The sequence below is a fragment of the Oryzias latipes genome, chromosome 6 (genome assembly GCF_002234675.1).
Source record: "Oryzias latipes chromosome 6, ASM223467v1".
NCBI lineage: Eukaryota > Metazoa > Chordata > Actinopteri > Beloniformes > Adrianichthyidae > Oryzias > Oryzias latipes.
The window spans coordinates 29,918,101-29,944,625 of record NC_019864.2 but is presented as its reverse complement, the minus strand read 5'-3'; the positions used below and the strand labels follow the sequence as shown (position 1 = coordinate 29,944,625).

The 26,525-nt window shown below is 43.4% G+C and overlaps 1 protein-coding gene across 2 annotated transcripts in view; it reads right to left on the bottom strand.

Moving 5' to 3' along the window:
* Positions 1 to 26,525, bottom strand: part of LOC101157694 (tetraspanin-9) — a 285,376-nt gene that overhangs the window by 116,937 nt on the left and 141,914 nt on the right. The window contains exon 3 of one of the 2 annotated variants that reach the window (XM_011476510.3): positions 3,637 to 3,716. In XM_011476510.3, the coding sequence (XP_011474812.1) occupies positions 3,637 to 3,699 (63 nt within the window). In that variant the 5' untranslated portion in view covers positions 3,700 to 3,716. Of the gene's footprint in view, positions 1 to 3,636; positions 5,017 to 26,525 lie in introns of those variants that run through there. The other variant, XM_004069855.4, reaches the window with a different exon arrangement.

Below are 26,525 nucleotides of genomic sequence, written 5' to 3'. Positions count from 1 at the left end.
TTTCCCCGAAGACGGCTGAGGATATGCAGCACAATGAGGCGAAATCCTTGCTCCCAGCAAGAACACCAGCAACGATGAGCTTGGAAGGCCGACCCCGACAGGCCTCGCATCAATCAGGCTGGCTTGCCATTTGAAAGCGACCTTAGGAGATCTTCTGCCCCACAGAACTGCACTCTGTCAAAACCACGGAGGACATTTGCTTTGATGGTGCAGGCTTTAGCATAGAGCAGTCCTGAGGAGCTGAGCTCTCAATCTTCAACAGCATAACCCAATACTGCCCTAATCTGCCCCCCCCCCCCCCCCCCCCCCAACACACACACAGACACCCACACAGCACAGACTCTTCTAATCCCCAATAAGAAAGAGAAGCCAGATGGTCAGGAACAACTGTGAGGGGGGGCCAAGGATGATCGCATGTATGGGGACGCCTGGAGTGCCTTCCTCTGTTTACCTCCTGCTTCATGTTACCAACTTAAGCAGCAGGCTGGGCGGGGGGACGGGGGGGGGGGACGCACTTCCAAGGAAAGCGTGGTATCTGCTGTGTGTATGCTCAGAGGGTGGGATTGTGTGAACAGTCAGAAAGGGGAGACCCTTGAAGGACCGGTGTCCACTTACTTCCTTTTCTTTTTTTTGTCATGGAATGAGAGGGACCAGGTGAGTCCCGGGAGTGTCGAAACAGGGAGCCCCTCCCCGTCTGACCCAGCAGCCCGACTTAGTGACAGGTCAAACGTTTTTTTTCCCTTAAATACTATCAACCCCGCTTCCACGCCCACCCCCCTGGTGAGCTCAAAAGCTGCCACATGCTGATGGATGGAGCAGCCACATTACCTCACTTTCTTCCCATGGGATACTGGTTACACTGTCATTCCAACGGTACGACACCAGCCTTAATCTGTGGGAATAGAAGGGAACGTGCACGGCAGGGATCCATCACCAGAGTAGAACGATGGCTTTTCTCTGCATAAATCAAATCTCAGCACAGTGGAGGGAGACCTTCTGCTGGCCCCTTAAGCCAAAACCAGAGGCCACCAGCCCTGAAACCCAAAGCCTCTTTTCCACTTCCTTATTAATGGAGTGTGGTGGTCAGTTATTAGCAGAAGGGGTTTCACCGCTGAAAAGGTTTAAGCGCAGACTGAGCCTGGAAAGAGCTGGGGAAGTAAAAGCCTTCACACAAATCCCCCAGAGACCGGCTCTTAAGGATTAATGACTTTGTAACCTCGGCTAAAAAGTGACCGACACGCTCTTAGACGCTCCTATCACCAGTCAAGGTAACTTTCTGGTTGTTGGTGGCATCTTTGTCAATTAAACCAGTAATATTCAAATCTACTAAATATGGATTTTGAGTTATTAGTGAAAAAAAAAACAGAGGAATGGAAAATAATTTAAAGATTGAATGCGGAAGACCTACCAGACTTACAGGTTCGATGGGCTGTTAGTCACTCTACATGTCAATCAGTCAGGCCAATCAGGCATTGTTTGTTTTTATTTTATTTAAATTGAGCTTACTAAATTTGTTCACTAGATTTCATGTAGGACCCATTAAAATGTGATAAAAAAAGTAAAGTAAAAAAACTTCAGCCTCATCTGACATTAACGTGCGACAGATATAAAAAAGTCACTGGTTAATCCTTGCTGCTGAATATTCTGCATTATTAATATGATGTGTGGGAAAAACACAATAAATTCATATTTGGTGTAAAGAATATAGAATAGGTCTTTAATAATCCCTGAGGAAATTTAAAGACTCTTGGTTTTTATCTGTTAAATGAAGATTTATTTTATTTTGAAATCAAAGGCCGTTTTTCTGATTCCTCTCTGAGTTTTCTTTTTGCAAAAAGAAACTTTCCAAACATGATTGTTTTTCTTGATTGGGGGTTTTCAATTTAGCGGTCGTTGCAGCCGCGTTAAGAAAGTAGCGGAAAGATTTTCCACACGTGACCGACTGACTTGACGTGTCAAGAATGAGCCGGATGTGGTGGAGAATCCAGGAGTTTCCAAAATAAAACTTCCTCAGAATCAGAGTAGAAATAAGTCCGGTACCGCTTACTCCAGATGGGTTTCTGGGCATCTTCCACCCTGTTCTCCACCTGGACGCGGCTTTGGCGTGGTCTGGCCTCTAACCACCATCAACATCTATCTACAGGGATAGGTAACTCATGTGTTTGCATGATTTCCAAATAGCAAAGCCCTACAAATGACTGATTACCTGGTTCAGGTGTCCAGCCGATTAGAACATTGGAAAATATCCAGGAATGCGGCCCTAGAGTTCTGCTACTATGGGGTTTTTTCCATTTATGGTCGGAGTTCGTAAATGTCCTTGGTCCAGAGTCAAACCAGCAAAAGGTTGTAGACTTATTTTATTCACATTTGTCTGTAACACAATTACTTTTTTACTTTCAGTCCCAACATCCCAGTGGCACAAATAATCACCAAACGTATGTAAATACAAATGATTGAACTCAATCCTGAACTAATATACCATAATTCTTGAGGCCGCAGCCCCTTTTGTTGCTGCGGCAGAAGCATTTATCTGCTTAAGAATGTTATTTCCAACACCTGAGTTGGTGCGTCTGCAATAATGAATCCTTCATGAGCTGAGCTTTTCTGACCTTTTCCATCCTTAAATAAATACAGACTTTATTTAAGGGAAAAGAAGAGCCTGTGAGCCCTCTGTGCGCTTGTGCTCATCATCTTCCCTGTCTGGGAAGATGAGATGAGTCTGGGCTGAAAACAATGCCCTCAAGCAGCAAAAGTGTACACAGCTTCAGTCAGAAACGCAGCCCACTCACTCTGCCGCCTGTTTTCAGCTGCAGCCTGGCCAGTGGGAGAGATTTTGCACAGTGTGTGCTTAAAGAAGGCGCCCTGTGCACAGCTGGGCTCGGGGTGATGCCACCACTGTGCCCCAGTTAGCAAAGCTCCGGGCCCAGGGATGTGTTGGGCCCGGCGTGATGGAGTCCCCGGTCTCCGGATGTTTTCAAGCTTCACGCTCCACTGCATCGACACAAAAGACTTACCCTCATAAACCATAAGCCTTCTAATCCATTCTGTAAACATTTGAGGGGTGCCCACTCTTCCCATAAATGCCTGGCGCATGGGCAGAACCAACAACCTCAGTAAATTTGACTCCCTAAGAAACCAATACTGTCATCACTTCATTTACAAGCTAATTCCAGGCTTTAGCCCTTTATAGTTTCCTAATTGTGTTACAAAAGACCTCTTTATGTCCAAGAATGTTCCATGACCAAAGGCCAGCCCGGTGCCACGAAGCAAGGCATGCAGCCTGAATCTCCTGGAACCTCTGTGGACCAGTTCAGCAAACATTTCCACCGCATCCTCACCGTCACATGAACGGGTGACCCGACTGAACCCACCCACTCACCCGCCAGCTCGCACAACACAAAGGACCGGTGCAAAGCTACTGGATCCATGGAGGCGTCCAGGAATAGCAACTTACACCGAGGAACAAGCATCACCACTGATGTAATTAGAAATGCGTGATTGCAATGACAGCCAGCATGATGTCACACGGTAAAGCTTCCTAATCAAGTCAAAAAAAAAGTGAGCTCCAGCGAGCCAGGGTTACCGTCAGCTATGACTGTCAGCAGGATGGATGTGAGGAGATAACGACACACTTACCCAGAAGATGAGGTTGAAGACAAACATCAAATACTTCAGGCAGCAGAGGCAGCCTCTCGCCATGTTGCACTTCTTGAATTCTAAAAGGAACACAAAGGATAGATCCAGGTAAAAGACCACGTATTTGCTGCCTTTGGGCGAGCTGTACTTGTTGTTGGTCTTGTCTCCTGCGCCGGCGTCGGCTGCCACGCCGCCCTGTCCCTGTTGAGCGTTTTTGCGCGGCCCCGTGGAGCCGTAGAAAGCGCCGGCAGTGAAGCCTCGGCCGCCAAATGGCCGGCCAGACGTGGAAGCTTGGGGAAAATCGGAGTCGCGGCTGTCTACGGAGGGACTACGGTGAATGGCAGACTCCTCACTGCTGGACTTCTCCATACTCTAGGGCTGCGGCTGATGATGAGCGGCTCTCTGACGCACACTCTAACATAGTCTCTGAGGTGACAGGACAGAAGGAGTTGCCTCCCAAATCTTTACTTTGAAGCAACAAAGCAGAAAAAAAAAGAAAAAAAAAGAAGAAGGCACACGGATGCAGAGCTACATCCAAGTCAGAGTTTGGGATTTGCACCTCTGGCACTGCTCAGCGCTGCTGCTCTGCAGGAGTAATCCTCAAGTAAGTTGTGGTGGAGCGTCCTGTCAGGAGCATTGCTCTTGGCTTCTGACAGGACTGTCACTCCCTCCTGTAAAGCCAGTCTCCTCCCTACTGATGGACTTGCTGCTCCGGTGGAAAGTGAGCCTTTTCACGTTCTCCTGCTGGCCGGCTAAGTTTATCTCCCCTCCGTTTCCTCGGCGGTCCTCCTCCTCTCTACACGTGCTGATGCTCTGTCCGCCTGTGATCCCGTCCTCTCTAGTGAGCCGGTCTGCGCTCGCTGAGCGGATCAGCCCGTCTGCTCCGCCTCTGCTCCCGCTGCAGCAGCGACTGGCTGATGTGCTATTATCGGCAGGCGCAACTAACGGGCATTCCCTATCTCCCAACCAGAGCCCACCTCCTCCGACCGTCTCCCTTCTCTCTCCCTCTCCCTCAGCCCCTCCCCGCTGCTGCGCCGACAGCCAATGCAGCAGCTGCTGCGAGGACCGGAGCTCCTCCTCCCCGCGTCTTTATTAGGCTCCATCACTGTTTGCTCTGACTGTACATGTTCAGCAATTTTACCCCATCAAGGGAGCCGGGAGGTCACAGACGAGATCAGCAAAATAAAACAGAGAAAACGATGAAAGTGAGGGTCACTGTGGTGCAGAGTGCTGTGCTGTGGGGCTCAGGGAGGAAGCTTTAGAATGCAAAAGGGATCACATGCAGACTTTACTTTCATGCAAAAATTGTCTCACAAACTACAGTCATTCCTCAAAATATCTGTAACAACGCTAAAAGTCCCACTCCGATCGCCCTCTGATGGATTCTTAAAGGGTTCCCAGTGGTCCTTTCATTATGATGATGCTGCTTTTAGCCAAAATCTAAAAACCATTGTCGTTTTCTAGAACATAGAATTCACTGGAAATTCACTTCTGAAATTCCCTCCTCATTGCTGAAAGTATTTTCTTTGTCACAAATAAGGTATTTTTTAAACGACTTTTTTTTTCTGCCTCCGATTCACAACGATTTGAAATAAAGAAATGAAACGTAAAGCTTAATTTTCCCTACATACAGTATGACTTCCGTCATCAGAAAACTGCTACAAGGACATGTTAAAAACACCAAAAGCATCATTTTCATTGGAGTGGGTATTTAAAACAAACCCGGAGCTCTCCGGTTGTTTGACCGTATATGAGAACTCCCTCCTGACGTTTCCAAACAGGAAGTACCCGCTGGCTCCAAGAAGCCAACGTCTAATAGACTTCTAATTGTGAATAACCATTCTTGCTCGGGTACTTTTTTTTTTTAACATGTTCTTGATAATCCTCCTTTTTAGTTCAACTTATTCAAGTTATAAACAGACCAATCAGATGTCTCAAAAATAAGTAGGTGGAGTCTTCTGCTGGCCACCACGTCCAGCGTTTAAAACATTCGACAGATTTCGTGTACCCTGCTTCTGAGTGGTAGGGGTGTAGTCTTCCAACAAGCTCACTCCTATTGGGTGAGAGTGGTTGCCATAGAGACGAGGCTCAGACCGACTCGGACCAATCGCCGCTTGCTGAGGACGTCTTGTTCCAACATGGCGGCGTCTGCATCACGAAAAAGTGGCAGAGTAAGGGGGGGGATTTTGGTCAATATTGTGACAAACTATGCAGAAGGTGACAAGTATATGCATTTCTGTCACTAATTGCCATTGAATAATGCATTTTATTCATTAAGGTCCCTTTTTAGACTCTCAAGGTCGAACATCTGAAGTGGAAATACTAAAGAAATGATGAAATCAAGGTAACTTCCTTCATCAAAAGGAAAAGGCAAAGAAATAATCCAGGGTCATCAATAATAATCTATTTGACTGATTAGTCAACCTGTAGTTGGGTTTAAAAGAGACCACAGTCCTTCCCCTTTGAACACAAACATGCTGTTTTATTCTTTAACAGACTCTAAAGAGCTGAATGAAAGTTTAGTGATGAAAGTTTAACACTTTAACCAAAACGCAGTCAAAACATAAAAATACAAGATTGTTGTCGGTTGCTTCAGGTTTGAAACTGTTTTGTTGAAACCCAACACTTCTCACGACAAGTAAAGAGATATTTGATGTGAATGAAACACGTCAAAGTTCCCTTTGATATTTCTAACAATGAACTAGATGAAACACAACATTCATTAGCTTGATATATATTCCCCCGAGAATTAAGACGGTAATAGAAATAGCCAAACATGGTCAAACAGTGACCATATTTCCACCATTTGCTGCCATGACAGACACGTCTCCTGCTCTTCACTAGACACATGATGTTGTTCTGAGGCGTTCTACTCTTCCACAAGTGCTACATGCATTTCTGCCAGGTCACATGGGGGTCCGATCATCCAGTCTCTGCTTCAGCTGGTCCCAGAGGTGCTCTATGGGGTTCAGGTCAGGGGTCACTGCTGGTCATACCATATGAGCCACGCCCACTTCCTGAAGTCCAGCTGTGACAATTCTGACACCATGTGGTGGAGCATTTTCAACCATGAGAAAATTGGGGGCTGATGGTGGTTCTATGATATCTCTGAGGTAAGAATCTGCACTGATTGGACCGTCTACAAGAAGTTGGTGATGCCGGTCCAGACTGTTGCTCCTCCTCCACCAAAGTGAACCTTGGGGACCATGTTGACCTTGGCGTGTCGCTCACCTCGCCTTCTCCAGCAACGCTGACCACCATCATTTCTGTGTGAGGTGACTCGACATTACCGAAGACTATTGCCGCATTGTCCAGGTCACACACGGCAGTGTCTCTGTGCAAGCGTTGTCTGGCATTCCAGTCAAAGAGGTGGAGTCCAATGTTTTGTATGGAAACCCCAGCACCCCTCACATCTGGTAAACAGTCCTGCAGCTGTGTGCCGTTCGCCAACCTGGTCTGAGGTCAGAGGTCCTCAGGTTCTGGTCATGGTTGTGGTCCGTCACTGACAGGACTCCACTCCTGGGTCTGTCACAAACTCTGCAAGTAGTTCTGGCTCTTGATCCAAGTCTGCTGATGACACTTTGAGACTCACCAAGTTCACCTGCAACACCTGACTGTCTACTACCAACCTGAGGGCGCCGTGGTCAGCTGGTGCTGCTCGTCCCATAAACAACGTCGTGTGTCTGAACGATGAACTTTGAACGACTTACAGACTAAATCAGCTTTTTACAACCATAGGATGTTGTTAAAACAGTAAAACTGTTTTTCTATTAGAATTTCTTTGGTTTTGGCTCCAAACACAGCGAGACCATTATGTGGAAAACAAACAGTGAGAAATGTGTCAGTCACCCCAATACAATTACCTTCCTACTCTGAAAGTCTGTGAAGTGAAACAGATGCAGTGTTTACGACACCCAATGAGTTTTTCACAATATCCTGAACTTATTGGGAGTAGTGTAAGTAGAGAATAGACATTTTTAAATTGAGTTTGGTATCTTTCCTTACTTTGTAGCACAGATTCACGCTCCTAAACCATCAAAGAACAGAAACACTTATCCCAAATCTTCCCCTCTATATAACTCCATTTGTTAACGTGCGTTTAGCCCGGGTCTGGTTACCATTAAAACATATTGAATCATTTGCAGCACTGCTGCAAAAACCGTGAGATGCTCTTTAAGGACCTGCCGACAGAAGAGAGATGAAGAGTGGCGGGTCGGAATTTGCACAAATCCACTTCTGTTAGACTGTGCAAATGCAGAACATTTCTCCCAGTTCTTCATGAACTCGGCTTTATCCTCAAGAAAATTGCCTTTGGGAAGTTTTTGCTCTAAGTGAACACATGTTCCTTCACATAACCACACAAAAAATGTACAGTCATTTTTTTATTTCCTTCTAAAAGACTTTTAAAGAACAAAATGAACATTTCCTTTGGCTTCTGGTGATTTTCAGGGTTAGGGAAAGACATTTGTCATCTCAATGTTTCTGTTTTTGAGGTTTTTCCTGCAAGTTAAAAAGACAAAAACAGAAACTTTTAAAATGATTTATTGCACACAAAGTTGGTTATGACTTTTAGTGGAAGTATAATTATGCAGTTGAACCTCAAGTGTCCTCGTGCAAACATAAGCAGCTCCTCACCCTGATCAAATATCTGTGAAATCTCGCAGTCCCGTAAAGACGTCAAACTTCCTCCCAACGTGTTTCTCATCTGTGCTGCTCTCTGTGATGGTTAGAAACATTCATCAGGACTCAGTGGGGCGCTCGCTTTGCAGAGGACTGGTTGCTCACGTTGCCTAAAGAGCACACAGCCGTCCAGCAGAAGTGGAATGTTCTCCTCTTTGGCAGGAGCAGGACCGTCTGAGACGCAGCCCTCGCTTTGACACGGACAAATGTACAGAGCAGGGAAGCAGTGAGGAGACCAGGCCTGGACGTGAGATGACAACAGGCGGGTTAAAAGGGAACGGAAACGTCCACCCCGACACGCTTTACTCTAACGTGAGTCTGAAGGACTTCAGAGAACAAAGCTGAAAGAAAATCAAGTGGGACTCTCATGAAGCCCTTCAGGTAACACCTCACAAACACTTAACCCTGCGGCCTAGCTCAAGCCCCACGAGGAGTGAAATATGAGATTGGTTACAAATATGCTTCAATTTTTAAAAGATAGAAAGCATAAGGGAGAGTAATGACCATTCCATTTATACACCCACTCTGATGGTGTTTTTTTAAATCATGTTTTAGTGGCATTTTTGTGATGATGGAGGACATTGAAGCTTAAAACTGTATTTCTGAGGTTGTTTTTTTTTAAATTGTTGTGAATCAGGAGCAGCCAAAAACATGAGGTTTGATAAAGATCGTATTGGGGACATCCAGAAAACACAGTGGGTGGGTCACGAGCTCCCACCTCCACCACGTTCTGCTGCATTCATTTGGTTTTTCTTGCCCGAGTTCTTCATTTTTGTTGCACTGGTAATGTTATCTTGGGGTTGTGAGAGGCTGTAAGCCAGCAGAAGAGTGTGTAAACAGAAAGCTCTCGGAAATGGGGCGGGGAAGAGGAGTGCAGTTAGGGTAACTCAGAGGTGAATTTCTAATAAACTCCTGCCGCTCTGCAGAAACTATGTCCAAGAAAACAACCCCGGGTTTTTAGATACTGGCTAAAAACGGCATAATTATACCTGAAAGGGCCCTGGGAACACTTGAAAATAGACCAGAAGATGATCGGAGCGGGGATTTAAAACAAATCTGTTTAGAGCAAAAAAACAGCACTTGGGTTCAGATCAGGGGGGCAGTTCCTTCCTATCACGCCCTTTCAAGTGCCACTGTTATTGCCCAAAAGAGCACAATGGCACTTTCCAGTCCGCGTCCTAGAGACACCAAAAAGGGGGCTGTTGGGGGCTGACCAGTAAGCCCACACCAGTGATGTCTAAAGTCCCAAAAGCCAAGTACCATAACAGGGGTTTAACCCGTAAACCTGCCTCCGACAGCCACCCACACCACATTGCACCAGCGCCTTTGAGCTCTTGTCCAGGTGGGGGGCCCACTGGAGAATGTTTCTTCAGGCTGGAGCCAGCTGGGGGCAATGGGAAAAGCCCTGGCAACCAGGTGCTCACCTACGAGCCCCAACCGCAGGGTCGGCTTTGGAGTGGGGAAGTCAATCAGGGTGACAGAATGTTATCTTGTAGTTTAGAGTTTATAAAGTGGGTTTCGAGGGGGCTCACTCATCTGATTCGGATGACCTGTGGACGCCTCCAGGGCGGAGACACCGGGGAAGAGCCAGGACATGGTGGAGAGACTCTGTCTCTCAGCTGGCCTAGTAACCTCCAGGGGAGGAAGTGGTTGGAAGTCTGAATATCTTTGTTTGGACTGCTGCCCCTGAGAGAAGATGGATAGATAGATGGATGGATGGATGGATGAAGAGTTAGATGCATGGATGGATGGATTGATGGATGGATGGATGAAGAGTTGGATGAATGGAAAAATAAAGAAGTGTATTGATGACAGTCCTCAACTTTTTTGAATGTCGTTGAGTGTTTTGTTTGTTTTGTCTGCTTAGTCAGCTGTCAGGTTAGGACAGGAGGGATTTCTGTGCCAGCGATGCAATATCAAGCTGAAAGCTGTCAGGGGAATATTTAGAGCAGAAATATAAGCAAGAGTGACACATGCTGACATTCAGACTCTACTTTACATTTACATCCCAAAAATGTATATTTAGAAACTGGAAGGTCTTTACCAAAATGCATCTAGAAAGTCCCGTAAAGGAAATGGACTATAAAGAAAAGGAAACTTTTGCTGCAAAATGTCTGAGAAACAATAAAATAAAATAAACAAGTTGAGGTTTTATTTCTTGATTTTGAGAGAAAAACAGTCTGGAGACACTGGTCAAGCTCTGGGCCCTCCGTCTGTGTTTGATGCTACTTTATTTATAAAGTGGCTTCTTTTTCTTGGAAACGTTTTCATGTATATTTACACATTTCCTGTTTTGGGTTCTGATGATTTTTTGTATGACTGATGCTCGTCTTTTGACATTTTGTTAATGCATTGAACATCAATGGAGAATCTATTAAGAACATTTAAAGGGTGGAACCATTAAGTTCAGACATTTACAGATAAAATGAACTTGTTCTGTAAAAAAAACATTAAAATGTATATTTGTTTTCTAATCAAAAATATTAATTTTACAGACAAAATCATATAAAGCTGTTGATTTTAATAACTGCAGGCAGAATTGAGCATATGTTTTAGGTTAAACTTTAAAGTCCTTTAATTCAATAAAGTTCATTGTGTCTCCAAAATTAATTGAGTTCTTAAATTATTTTTTTTATCAGACACGGTTTGTGTTTTGTCAACATACCTTACATGTTTCGGCCGACTTCGTCAGAGTCGTCTGACTGAAGTGTTTCCGCCGAAACATGTAAGGTATGTTGACAAAACACAAACCGTGTCTGATAAAAAAATAATTTAAGAACTCAGTTAAAATCCTTTGAAAAGATGATAGATACCAGCAAAAAGTGTTTTCTTTTTTTGTGAATGGGGGACATTGCAAAAGTAGTTGGAGCCTCATATTTTGGCTGGGTCAACTGAAACGTGTTCCAGCCTCATTTGGACACAAGAAGCTGTCCTTGCTGCTGACCCACAGTTCCTTTTAGGGCAAAGATTGTTGTCACAATCGCAATCAGACACCAGAGCGCTTTTCCACAACACAAACAGTAACGGCTCCGGCGCACACAGACGGCAACTGTGGGACACGTGAACGCAGACGGATCAAAGGACGGGGCTGACGCAGACACGATTAAACGAGCTTATTTCTGATCTCTTCTCCCGTATCAAACCCAACGAAGATGTCCAGCTGGTTCGGTATTTATAGCTCTTTCTTGCCCTTTTGCGATGATCACAGCATTGGCCCTGCAGACGTTCTGGGGTGATTTGCAAGCCAGAAGTCGATGAAGGCGTCTGGAAATGCTGTTAATTAGGAATTTATGACAGAGTGTGCCTGAAGATCACACTGGGACTACATGGAAGACTTGCTGATGATGAGAAAAAAAGGCTAAAAAGGATCAATCTTTGCTTCTTAAGGTCAAACACTTCAAGCGCCGACCCCCTTCTGGGTGCATCAAGCCGTTTGCTCGTGCTGGCTGCTGCTTTTGTCTGACCCGATTTCATGCATCAACTTCTTTTATGCAATTACACTTTTGCAATTATACTCTTGTCCCCTGAAGTGTGAGACCTCTTTACTGTTACATGGTTAGACAGGAGGCTCTGTCTGCAGGCAAACTTGTGATTCTTATCAGAACGTGATGCAGCCTCTCACACTCATCTTAAATTAAGCGGGCAAGAAAAGTTGGTTTGGCGCCGAGCACTAAACGTGCGTCTCTGCAAGCGGGATACGATGAAGGACGCGCCGGGCTTTACAAGTAATGTATACTCTATCGATTACAGGATAATACATAAGCCTGTCGGACGGAAAATACGTCCCGCTATTGAAGACAGAACAGTGAAGTCGAATTGGATGAAGGCTGCAGCTTTGGGGTCAAACGTCTGTTTGTGGGACGGCGAGATGCTCTGATCAGGGGGGAGAAGAAGCTGCAGACACTGCCGTCCTTGATGTGCAAAGGCCCATTCTGATGAAAGTGGTGTTTTTGCTGTTTTTAACACGTTCTTGTGGCATTTTTTGATAAATATAAAGAATATTCAGCTTAAAATTGCGTTTCTGAATCTTTCTTTATTCAGATCGATGGAAGAATATAACCTATAACCATTTGTGTCATGTTTCATACCCTAACTCTGAGACCAGTATATCATGACCACAATCTAAACTTACCGTGAAACCCATTGAATAAAACTTATTTCAGGTTTTCTTCCTTGTAGTTCGTAATCAGTCCACTAGGGGCAGTAGAGGAGCTTTTCCTGCTCTATTCAAAATGGTTGCTTCAATAAAATCTTAATTAACACTTTTAGCAAATAACGTTTTGTTAATTTTTAAAACTTTATGGTCTGTTGTTATTATTTTTGTTAAGTGACTACTTGCGGAATTAGAAGAACGTGGTATAGAATAAAAAATTTGATGGTAATAAATTATTTATTTAGCCTACACCAAGGTAAAAATGCGTGGATTACATTTTGGGGTAAAATAGGTGATTCCTGAACACTCCTGTCAACATTTTTGCATCTTTAACGAACATTGCTGTTGCAAAAACGTACTCAACAGATCATCACTGAAACTATGGAGGCCTGCAGCTCATAAACGATGCTACTGCAAAACAGTTTTTGTGGTTTTACTATATATAACATTTAGATTCCAAACAAACAGAATTTTCTGTCAGTTCTTTGATGTAGTGAAGTTTGCAGAGTTAAACATGTTTTATCTCCTGTTGAGCTGCAGTTTTAAATCACTTCCAGTTAGCAGAAAGAAACAGATTCCAGATTAAAACATTTGAAGATCAAAATAACAGCTCATTCCAGAATTAGGAAATATGCAGAAAAAAATGGTAAAATGTGCTGCAGGAATTTTTCCGGTTAAATGTTTTTGAGCCTTTTCTGAAAAATACCCAGAGGACATCAATTCATTTTGCTCTGATTTCCATCAAGGACATTCCTGGGCTGCTCTTGGATTTCCTCAAATTGTTCTTGAATTTTTGATGTTTACAGTTAAAACTAGCAAACATGTTTACAAGCCGAGCTTTAAAGTACAGAAGCTGGGAATTCACATCCAGATCGCCAAAGATTTTGAAGGAAATATTGAAAATAAAATAAAAGAACAGAAAGAATTGACTAAAAATGATCATAAAACTTTCATAGAACACAGTGAGGGTTGTGGTGATTTTTTCCAATTTTTCCTCTAATTATTGTCCTTTCATATCTATATATCATTCCTCTGCAAGTTTCCTCCTGTGTCATCCCAAACAAGGTTTACTAGAAATGAGCTGGTTTTTATTTACATGGTGTTGTCTTATGGTGTCGTTTCTGAATAGGATTGGAATATAAGTCAGGCTGTAATCATTTAAATGTTATACTTTTGTATTATTATTTTATATTTTTAATCTACTCTTCTCTTTCTTAAATGTTGTTCCTCTTTGTTGTGTAGGTGAGTGGAGAGACATTTCCATAATTATATTTTTGTTTTTCATCACAATTAGACTTTTGCAGAAATGCAACAAATTGACAGATGAGAAGCTCTTCTTGCTCTCTGCTGCACCACTTAGTCGGATCGTGCGCTAATATCCCCGTGAGAGAAGAGTGAAGCAGGTGAGGGGTCATTTTAGAGCTTCAGGAAGTGAAAGATGGACTGCATTTAGAGGATGTACGTATTACTTGAAGCCACGTGGAAGAAAAAAAATGAAAACGGCATCCGGAACGGAAGCGATGCCACATTGCGCTGGAGTTTCCATAACCTGTGAATGCCAAAGGCACAGCATTAAACCTATTTAAGGCTGTGGAGGCAGCGGGGGTACATGCTGGTCGGATGTTGCTTTAACTTGGGAAGCCTGAAGCCCTGCGGTTGGAGCGAGCTCGTGTGTTGCATTCAAAAGCAGCCAGAACGCAGATCCCCTCCTGTGCTGCGGGGGAACATGTGAAGGGCAGTCCAGCAAGCTTAAGACACAAATGTCCTCTGCGTAGCTGGGAGGGGTGGACAGGGAGGAGGTGCACGGAATGGCTAAAAGACAAGAAGGGAAAGAAATGTGATTTTTACAAACTAGCAAGGACGTCTGATGTGACTGGAGCTGAGAGGTCTCAGTGCTGCGTTTAGGTGGTACTTTAATCCTCTCTGTGTCATTCAGGTGGTGGGTGTGAAGGAATGCTAAATCAGTGCAGGATCTCTGTCTTCCACGACCGCATTTAAGATCGAGTCCGTGCTCAGAGTCAAGCTGAAATGGCCTCAGGAAGCCGGGAAGCTGCAATAGCAGCACACGTCTGCATCATGCATCCAACAAGGAGCGGGACTCCAGATGAGTGTGATGCCTCTATGAAGGCATGTCGAAAAAAGCTGCTGACACTGCAGCGAAGGTCAGATGGGGTTCATCAATATTTTAGCTGGATGTTGCTGACGCGTAAAAAACAAAAAAAAAAAAGGGCAGAGAAAGCAGCAGCACTGCTGAGCCGAGGTGAGACGGGAAAGATGAGTCTCAGACTTAAAGGGATGGAAGCAGAAGTGGAAGAAAAGAAAGCATCCCTCCCTCTTGTTACATGCGTTGCAGTTCCTGGCAGAAGATTGAAAAGAATAGAGGGATTAAAGGCAAGACAAAAATGCCTGCAGAGCTCTGCCCCCCCTGCATCTCCCCCCATCCCCATTCCCAGCCCCGTGTTTGCTCCTCAGAAGTTTGATCACAGGAGGATGAGGAGCTGCCTGTGTCGCACGCAGTCCTGCCATTTACATAATCATCACACCGCCAACTCATATCTGCACACCCCCCATGTGACCGAAAACAGAAGGAGGCAGAGAGGAGAGAAACAAAGCAGAGAACACCCAACCGGGTTGGAGGGAAACCTGCGGAGCGGAGACGGAGAGAGGACCCAGCTCGGTGGGGCTTCAATCTGCTCAGCTGGGTTGCACCTCCCCACAATATGGCGAGCTCTGGCCGTCCATGTGAGACTCTGGGATTTGTGGCTTTGAACTGGGGGGGGAGTGTCTGTCTCCTGGCAATAACTCTTAATATGGCTGTGGCCACTGCCACGATGCCCCTCCAACCCTCTGTAGGCAAGGGTACCAAGGGAGGGGCGGATTAAAACAAAGCAGGGAGATGCAGAGTGAATATAAAAATATATAAAATAATATATATAATATAAAGAATATAAAATAACCCTGTTCTCCCCTGTTTTACAGTAACAAACCGTGAACCGTTCTTGTTTGTTAAATTAGTTGAGCAAAAATTAAATCAAACCTAATTGGGTAAAATTGAACGATGACTCAAGCTTTGATTGTTTAGGAGTCAAGTGTGCAAAGAAATGCCAGAAATCTTCACTTTAGTTTAGTTCGCTGCCACAACGACCAACAACACATCCTGTAAGGATCACGCAGTTCCAACAGCTGCCCCTTAGGGGGCAGTATTGCGTGAAACTGTCTCTGACTAGGAAAGAAATAAGCCTCGAAGAAGAAAACCAGCTAGCCTGCTCTCTGTCATCAACCAAAGCCTTTTATTTTTGGATATTTTACACAAGAGAAACTTAATGCAGATAAAATATATGTAGTTAATTTACTCATAATTATGGCTAAATACTTTATTCACAAGTGTAAATATGCCAACAAAAAACCAGTGTTTTATGTTTTTCAGAAAGAAATGGTGTTGTATGTGAACAATATAAAAATCCTCCACCAACAAAAAAGCTGTTACAACAGTTGAAACATGGTCTCTCCTGAAACTTTAACATATTCCTTTGCCTTTAATACTTTTTTATTTATTTTTCTTTTGCATAACCTTTTTTACATGGTTATTATTATGTTTTTTTTTGTTTTTTGTTCATTCTCCTGGCGAACGCTAAGATTGTATTTTGCGCACAGTGGAGTTTTGCGTTTGGTATTTTGTATGTGCAATATTTGTTAATAAAGTTATTTGTTAATAAATAAAGAAAATCTGGGCGCTCTGACTGCCGGTGTGGGTACCGGATGTTCTCGGGTTGCCGGATGTTCTCGGGGTCCTTCGGGGTCCTTCAAATGAGTTATATCACTAGAGGAGACATCACGTGGTTCCTCATGGGAGGAGAGCACCGCCATCTTGGTGAGGTCAAGTTTTGAAGACCAAACCACTTTTATAACATTTAATAAAGAGCTCTGTTTTTGCTTTCAATCACTTCATTATATGAAAAAGAAGAATGGCTTGAAATTGCTTAGTTTTGTTCAGAAATAAAAACTTAATGAGTACCCCTAACTTAACTAGTATTAGACTACTTAGATTTTTTCTATGTTCCTTTATTTTATTTTACTTATGTTTTTATTTATTTGTGTGTTATGTTCATTGTTTCTTTTTTCCCCTCTATTCTTTATTTTCTATGTTAATATATTATGTTTGGCAATGGTGACTGATCTTCGAGGCAATATTGATTACATCGTTATTGTTCGTTGTTAACGTTAATGTCATTGTTAATGTATGATACCGCAATTGTCAATAAAGTTTTAAAAAAACTTAGCGACGTTAACTCATTGGTCGTGGCAACTTACAGCCAATCAAATAGTGTGACGTCATCATTGGTCGAAGGACCCTGAAGGACCCCGAGAACATCCGGCAACCCGAGAACATCCGGTACCCACACCGGTTAAACGCGCCGCCTCTAGGAGCCCAGAGTTTGAGAATAAATACCAAAACAAGAGGAATTTTAAAAATCCAATTGTCTGTATTAACAAAATAAAAACATAGACAGAACATAACCAACAGGTATGTTCCATGTCAGGGTCATGAAGGTGTCGTCCACAGGTTCTTCATTCAGGTGGGTGGCTCGCCATCAATCATGTTTTTGTTGTTGTTGTTTTTTTTCCTGCATGGGCTACACTTCACCGTAGTGAAAATCTCACACAATCGACATAAGTCAGCTGACTCCGTCGTGGAGAAAAGAACATTAGTTTTTTCTGCATCCGAATCAGAGGATTGATGTTGATTGCATAACCGGTCAGCGGCACGGCAGGTCAAAGAGTTTGTGCTTTTTAGCACATTCAGGTGTTAAAGGGGTTAAAGTCTGATACCCCAAACAATCTGTAAATACTAGTTTTATAGAATAAAGCTATAGAAATGAACCAGCAGCATATGTTACTTATAGAGGGATCATTTAAAAAAAAAAGAGTTTCCATGAAAAAACTTTCACAAACTTTAGTGGGACTATATTAAATCTATATCTATAAAAAAATACACAAACAGCAGCTCATCTTCAAATAGAAACATCTACATAATTTAGGAATTCTTTCATATGTTTCCCTTTAAGGTTGGATAAACACTCTTAAAACAACAAATACACATATATATTATTTATAAGAAGTATCTAATGAAAAATTTACTTCCAAACATAATATTTCATCTCATCTATACTCTTTGCAGGGTAACCCGGTTGCTGGAGCCTATACCAACCCACTGGCCCTGTGGTAGAGCGTCTGTTCTGAGACTTGTAGGTTGACAATCCACCAAGCTAGACAGTCAAAGAAAGGGGCCCAATGCCTGTCTGCGTGATGCTCAGCATCAAACGCTTGGATTGGGTGGGGTTGAAGCACCAAATGGTTCTCGTGTCTGCAGCTCACCAACCCCCCAGGGGAGGGTTCAAATCTGTAGAACAAATGGGACTTTACCTTTAAATCAAGCACACAAAGACAGAACACCATATACACAAGGGTGCTGACCACTACCCCACCGTGCAGCCGTCTTGAATATCTTATATAACTGTCATTTCGGCTCAATGCATCCAGTAATGTTTCCAATGAAGAGTCTCAGTAGAGTTCCATCGGAAATTGACTCTGGTGTCCCCCCTGATTTGACCTTCATGTGCTGGTGGCCTGAAATATGTTATTGGTTTAAAAAGTCTGTGATTAGAAATGAACTCAATATTCCTCCTCCCAGTGCAAACGCATTTGCAGCCTCATCCTGGAGCAGAACTGCTTTGTAGGTGATTAAAAATGAGAATAATTCTTTTTTTTCCCGCCGCAAATCCCAAAACATAATAACGACAGAGGCAAAAGCAATTTGCGCGGCCCATTAATGAGTCGAACGCTGTTCATTGTGCACGCGTACATATAAAAATACACCGCATAAATAGGCAGCAGAAATGAATGCCGATCCTCCGAGGAAATGACTGAGTATGAATTCTAACAAGATTAACCGTGACATGCCCCAAAAAACCTGGAAAAGCAAAGGGCCACTGGGAAGGAAATGTGAGCAACTCTGCCACTCTGTCATCAATTTTTTAAATCGCTCGGAAACGCACAGGGTCTCCTTGAAAATGATTCAGGACCAGAAAACAGCTTTGCTTCAAGCCCATCACCCGTTGCAGCGGATTATAATATACTCCTTTCCTCCCGAGTCTACAAATCATGATCTGCACACATCAAACGGTAACGCGAAGGGAGGTTTTGCGTAGGCAGCAGCTGACGAGATCGGGGGAGAGCAAATGCACTTATTTCACTTGGAAGGAAGTCTGATCTTCTCTTTGCAAAGACGTGTCAATACACCCCCCACATTCTAATACTCTCAGCGTTCAAATACCTTTCTAGTTAAAGACCCGCTCTGAGAAAAGTGAGGTTTTTGGTGTTTTTAACATGTTCTTGTGGCGTTTTTCGGATGATGAGGGACATTTATAAGGAAAGTTACGCTTGAAATAGTATTTCTGTATTCTACTTGTGAATCAGGAGCAGACGGAAAAATGCAGTTTTAAAAAGGACGTATTTGTGACGTGGAAAATACGCTGGGCGGGGCCAAAGCCTCCCTGCTCCGCTCCATTCTGATGCATCCACCTGCAGACCAACAGATCCATGAATGTCTTTGTTTTCCTCGTCTGAGCGGGAATCTGCATCTAAACTGGACGGCTGGATATCCCCAAGATTGCTCGCCAGTTTTGTTGCAGCGCTTATGACAGGTTGGGGGTGTGAGGGGCTGTAAGCTAGTGGAGTTTTCTATACAGATAGCTCTCAGACTACATATCCCAAAATACCATGACGCAGCAACAAATGCAAGGTTTTTCAGCCAAATCGACATGTTACACGCCGCGCAGTGGAAGTTTTATTAAAAAGTACAAATTTTAAGGCAATCAGACAGTTTTTTGAGTGGTTGCCGGGGAACATGGAGGTTGTGGGGTGGCAGTCAGGTGAAAGGGGGGCAGCATGAAGGCAGTAATTGACTGATAGGAGGGTCTCCAAGGTCCCCAAAGTCATCTGATGATCTGCCGATATCCCACTGCCACCCTCGCCCCCCCGCTCCCCCCGCCCTCGTCTCACAGCCTGGGGGCTGTTGACATGGGCCGGGGTCCGGCGATGAATGGGGAGACGGCATTGATGCTGCACTAAAGCCATCATGGCGTTGACAGCACCACAGCAACTCTGAGACCCTTTATCTTGACAAATTGTGGTTGTTCCTGAGAAGAACACGAAGAAGACAGAACATTGTGATTCCTGCACAACTCAAAGAAGAAGGCTGTGGTGACTCCCGGGTAATCAGGCGACGGCTTGATACGGTCAGCCGCTGTCCGGAGACATTTACACACCGTCCAATCAGAGCTGCTGTCCAATCCAGCTACCTAGGCCATGTGGCTGCCTGATTGCGTAATAACATCATTCCCGCCAACTGCCACCGTCTACATTCATGACCACGGTAACAACTTTCCAAAAAATTGGGCGGCTGCTGCTAATCCTGAAGAATGTGACGATGCCTCTGCATTGCCCGGTGGCAGTTAGATTTGTGACTGGAGCATGATGGGGAGGGACAGGCATTTTTGCCTAGAAAACAACATACTCTCCTAATCAAAAGAGCACTGGGAGCGCTTTGACAATGGATCCAAAAATGATTGAGTGGGACTTTAAGTCCAGGGCCATGAAGCATCTGATAACGGCTTTTTACCCACTGAAAAAGAATCTCCTGCAGCTTTTCCACAGGGGGTGGACGGTGTTCCGAACATAAAGACCCAAACACTCTCAATGCTCAGCTGTAGCGTTACACAGAATGGAAGAAACCAACTCTAAATAGACCTGAGGGAAACCAGATATGGCGCCGAAAACGTCTACCTGCAGAGCTGCAGAGGTTTTAATGCAGCATCTCTCCGATTTCTGGTCTGTGCACGCAGAGATATACTCTTTTCCTCTCAGCCCGTCTCATAAAAGCGCGCTCCCCGGCCCGTCATTAGCCATTCTCACAGCGACCTTCAGTAAAATGAGGAGCCGTTCTCAGAGATTTACATTCAAATAAAACATTTACATAGTTCTTTCAGCAGCAAATCGCCGCACAATTATATGCAAAAACCTGCAGAATCATTAAAACTGCATTCCTGCCTGGGCTGTTGTAAAACCCTGAAGGTAAAAGCAACATGACTGCCAGTTGTCTGACTTTTCATGGAAGCTGCAGGTCAAACGATAGGAGTTGAGTCGACGTCACACTGCGACCTTTAAATGTGGCAGCAGGGTGCCTGCGACGTTTCCCAGCCTGCATCCCTGCAGCTCCGCCGTCCGTGCGTGCCGGTGTAAAACACGGAATCCGGGTCAGCCATTCCCAGTTCAGGAGTTTTGTTTCCTGTTCGGAGCGTGCTGGGCTCCGGCCCGTCTCCACTGTGGCATTCCTGCCACATCACAGGTGGAGACAAGGAACAGACTGCTCACTGCACTGAATGTTGCAGTGGAGGAAAGGATCAGAAGGACCGGGAAAGCATCGTCCTTCACTTTCATTTCTTTAAGCACAGCCACTTTAACAAGCGTATGAACTCTAAGCCACTCCGGGGCTGTGGAGGAGTCCTTAATCTTACAAAGATGTAATGCAATTTAAGGTTTTCTGATAAGGCCAGACACTTGAAATATTTCAGTAATTTTAATACCTTGCTGTTTACACGGGAGAGCAGTGCCTACAATAGAAGTCAAGCAGATGTGCTGAGGGACGACAGAGAAAATAGGATTGGAGTAAAAGGTCTCACTGCCCTTTATCTCAAATACCTTCAGGAAGCTGGGCCAGCAGATGCCGAACTTTCTGGTTCAACAGTTCCACCTCCCTCAGCCTGACCGTGTGCTGCATCCACATTAATATTCATTATGGGTTCTGCAGCAGGAGGTGGAAAACCTACACATGAAGGTAAAAATCTGAGCAAACATACGGTGGCCCCGAAGCCCAAATCCCATCAACAAATCACTCTACGCAAAAACAGCATAAAGATCACAGCAAGAATTAGAAAAGAAAAATCATCAACAAAACAATGTTCCTTTTTTGGAAATCCAAACTTGGGAAACTAAAACACAATTCCTGACAAAATGAAACTGGAAAAGGTATTATGGGACATCCCTGATTGGATGACATTTGAGTTTTGAAGAAGAGGGAAAAGCAGAAAGTCGTTTTGCCCAAAAACAGTTGATTGAGCAATCACCAAACGTTTGCCGTGGCTGTGGCCAGAATCTTAACCCTTTAAAGTCGTTTTCAGTGTGGCTTTGAATTAGGATTAAATGAGATTTGAAAAAGCCTCCTTTTCTGCATCCAAATCAGCTGATTAATCACATTGGTGCTCGTCATGTCAAAGAGCGCGTGTTGTTTAGATGTCGCCGGCGATAAAAGCTCAAAGGAATATTTCCTGTCGGAAGATAATCCCACACCAAATCAGTGATGTCCCATTAAATGCATCTTTTCTGGTTTCTTATTCCAAAATGTCTCCTTTTGTTTCTTTAAAAAAAAATCAGTTTTGGTTTGTTTTTAAATTATGTTTTAGATTCTGGAATTTTGTTTTGATTTCTAAAATGTATTTTCTTTTCTTTTTGTTTTGCCTTTTTATTTGTTGTTAATCTTTAATGTTTTTTGGGTTTAAGTGATTTGTTGACATGATTTGTGCTTTTGGGCCACCGTACAAACATAATAATGTTAACCTTTTACCATATAAAGAGTTAACGGTTTATCTTTTTGTGCTTAATACATTTTTCTATGAAGTGACAAACAAAAATCCAAGTTTTTTACACCTTAAAGACATATATATTCTCTGCAATTACAGTCCATTTGTCCTAAAATGCCACAATAATAGATGTGCTTTGTGTCTCTACTGTCATTTCTCTTCCTCTGCTGTTTTTGTCTTTTTGCTGTTAAGATGTTTTCATGGTTTTCTGACAAACAACTGAAAAGGTTTCCCGTGTAAGCTGCGCTTGTCTCTACAAATCACAGTAAAGCTGACATATTCAGACTGGGAGCTTTATTGGATATGTGATACACACTGCTAAACAAGCCCGCAGGCTTGTTTTCATGAGGCTTCTAGGAATAGCTAAAAGGAACTGATCTGGGTTTACTACACGGGTCACATGGCCGCATCAACCCCACTATATGATGCATTCCTGATGTACATCTGAATTTAGGGGCATTCAGGCTTGGCTTTTAATGTCGGTAACACAATGACGGCCCGGATAAGCAGGGGTACGGCATCTTTGACAGGTCATAAATCAGACTCCTAGGTGGGTTTCGTGTCCCACAATGCTTCTGTGCCCTGATAGACCTCCTTCCCACCGTCTTTGACACAAATTCAAATGTTATCAGCGTAGTTGCGCTCGCAGTTTTTCATCTCGAATTTGCAGGGACGTAGCATTGACTGCAACTGACGTAACAAATAGAGCTCAGCAAATTGACCTTAATCTGTGATGCTGAGGATGTGGGAACGGCAGAGGAAAGGCTTTGTCCTCTCTTAGTTATGCATCTCAAAACTGGTACCACGGAAATAGAACCTGATAGGAATGGAAAATAGAGCCACTCGAGGCAGCAAAACACAAAAATAACAGCCTAAATAAAGAAATCCAGCCGTGTTGGGTTGACGGCATTCTTTCAGCAGAGCGCCTTTGTTGTGTTTTGCAGAATGACAACTGAAATGACAAAGAGCACCATGGGAATCCCTTACTGTCTGTGATCCACGACATAATAGGATACACTAAGGGCAATTAGCAAACATGCTTGCGGAGGATTTTAATGCGGTTTTCCAGAGGGGCCACCGTTGCTGCTGTGCGAAATAATTCTAATGCCAACGTTGTGCGTTTGAAACAGATCATGCTGACAAACACAGGTGAACAAGGAGTTAACCAACTAATAAATTCATTATCAAAGGTGCTGCTGTCAGAAATGCAGGTTAAAGTAAAGGTAGAGCTTGCAAAACTGTTTTTTTTTAATCAAACATTTTAACGAATGAATGAAAAGAGAAGAGAAGCAATTAGACATAGAAGTTCCTTGATAGGAGAAGCAGGAAGCAGAGACGCAATTGAACCAGAAAACTGAGGAAACCGGGAAGACAAAACTAGAGCAAATGTATCCCAGTGGAGGGTTTTCACGTGGATCTGTCACTCTAACAGTCTGGGGGACTGCCAAACTTGATCAGTGAATCAGTGGGATTCACTGATCACCTAACAAACATTAGGCCACACCCACCTTTGTGTTTAGTTTTGATTCTAAAATAACAAAGGAAACAAAAAGGACCAAAGAAAATCACCATCAATACAGTTTTGGTAGAATTGACACTGCAGTGGAACCTCGTTTATGGCAGAACTTCAAAAAATTACCTGCGATACACGAGTCCGAGAAACAGTCAGGTTTATTTTCTACTATATGTACAGATGTTGTACAGATGAAAACCTTTAAGAGGGGAGCTACAACTCTGCTGTTGATATTATTTGACTACTGTAACATTTACGCAATTAACATAAATCCAGCATATGACTATTCTTACCGTCCCATTCCAGAGCATTTCTGATGTCCTGATGCAGTTAGGTCACTTACTGTTAACAATGCAGGCAGCGGTATCCCAGCATGCCTTTAGTGCTACCATGACGTCAGTCCTTCTGCCTGTAATAGCTGAGTGTAATTACCTTATTAGCTCTGGCATTAGAACCTCACCTGGGTAAAAATCCACATGAGCTGTCACTACGCCATGAATTATTCTTCCCTCGTCCAGTAAAGACAGTCGCCATAAACCCAAGGTGCCTGATAATGGCGTTTGGCCCCTTTTGCACTTGAAAGCAGAAAGAGAAGACAGCTTCAGCCTCCCTGACAGGCAGATGAGCTCAGCTCCACAAGTGAAGCGAGTTTGAGCCAGTTTCTCTGTGGGCTGTCTTTCTTTGATAAGAGAAATCTGAGCTCAGCACACCGAGCGTTCAGAGCCCGTCTGAGTTAAGAATTATTACACGTTCAGGATGGACAACAGCTCTCCACTTCAACGCCAATTTAGCTGACCTTTCTATGAATTTATGTTTAATGCAGCCCAGCCCCTTGTGCAGGTCCAGGCCCAAAGGGGATGCTCATTAGAATCCCCCCCCAATGTGAAACGTATTGTACTCTTAAGACAGAAAAATGATTCTTGTATGAAAAGATTAAAATGTTATCAAAAATCCGCCATGATGTTTAGTAATTATGAAAAAAATCAACTTTTAATCAAAATTGAAATGGGGAAATAACTGCAGTGCTTAAGGGAGAGCGCTGCTTGAACATGACCCCGTTTCACTGATAATTTAATCCTCAAACACTTGTTTGATGATTGTCCCCCACCATGAAAATATACTTTGGCTTCCCAGCTGTTCCCATCTGCCTCGCTTACCTACCAGCAGGGTGGTTGTGTTGTCAGAGTTTCCCGACCAGTTAAAGGCGGCATATCAGCAGGCATCCTCTTCAAAAAGGAAATGCGTTCTTACTGCAGTTTCATTTTCCCTTGAACTTTGCATGGGATTTAGCAAAAACATTTTGGCAATGCTTGAGCTTCCTGCTGTAACATGACTAAAAAAAAAAGGATTTTACGCCAAATGATCATATGTGTACGTTGGGAATTGTACCTGTGTTTTTGGGGGTATTTTTTACCTAAAGATCTACATTTATTTCGTTCTACTATCTTTATAAGATGTGGAAAATTAAAGAAGAAATCTGAAGGGAAAACAGGACAACTGCTCGAGAAAAGCTAAGTAAAAAATGAAAACATTCAACAAATATCCTCTTTTTGTTTTTATTTTGCATCATTTTGTCTAGATTACATAATTCCAGATAATCCCAGTGTAAAACTGTGATAAGGAGGTTGCAGTGGGTGCCCATTACTCTCTGGTATTTATAAGTGCGTCTCCTGTGCTTTCCTCAAAAAAGTTTTGTTTTGTCTGCAGGGGAACAGAAAAGTTCCTGACAAAGCATATTTATACTTGGCAGCAGTGGATGCAGTTTATTAATAGAGGCATAACTTTGATTGTAAACACATTTTTTTTATTACTTGGAGGAAATATTCATGATAAAAACTCAAAAGTCAAGTGAGCCAATCAGAAGAGAGTACATTTTAAGAAGAATGGGGAATCATTCACTATTGGGGGGAAACACACAGAAGGAAAAAGGAACACTGTTCATTTTTCTGAACCACAGATGCTCAACAGTCCCTTTTTGCAAGTCAAAGTCAAGTCTGAAGTTTTCAAGAGTGATTTCAAATGAGGTCTTAATATTTAGAGTTAAAATGAATACTTTGTCATAAATTGCTGTAGATCTACTTTTTGGGGACATGATAACATGCCGTTTATGCTCTTCTATTACTAATACAAACTTTGACTTTAGACATGAAGGCGATGGAAAATTTTTGTTTGTTTGTTTAACCTGGATTTAAATAAAGTTTTCATCTGATCTAAGGCTCTCTGGAAGGCTGTTCCAGATCTGTGGAGCATAGAAGCTGAATGCAGCTTCTCCATGTTTGGTCTGCTAAAGCATTCAAAAGCTCTATACACCAGCCACAGAACTGTTAAGTCTATCCTCTGGAAGACAGGCAGGCAGAGGAAAGACCTCAGAACTGGACACATGTGGTCTCCTTGTTTGGTTTTTGTGAGAACCACAGAAGCAGTTCTGAACCAACCAGAGTTTCCTGATTGATTTTTGTGGTGGTCTTGTCCTCTTACAGGATTTTTACAGTCTGTTCTGGAGCTAAATATCACGAATGAATTAATGAATATTGTGCACAAGTCCCAAAGGTAAAGACTCAAGTCTCTCGTTCTTCAGGACGTGTCATGAGTCAAATCTCAAGTTGCTGCACGTGAGACTCAAATGTGACTCAAGTCCTCATTTCTGTTCAGAACAAACAGATGACGGTGGTGAGGAGAGCATCCATCCATCCGTCCGTCCATCCATCCGTCCGTCCGTCCATCCATCCATCCATCCATCCATCCATCCATGCATGCATCCGTCCGTCCGTCCGTCCATTCATGCATCCTTTCCGTCCATCCATCCATCCATCCATCCATCCATCCATCCATCCGTCCATCCATG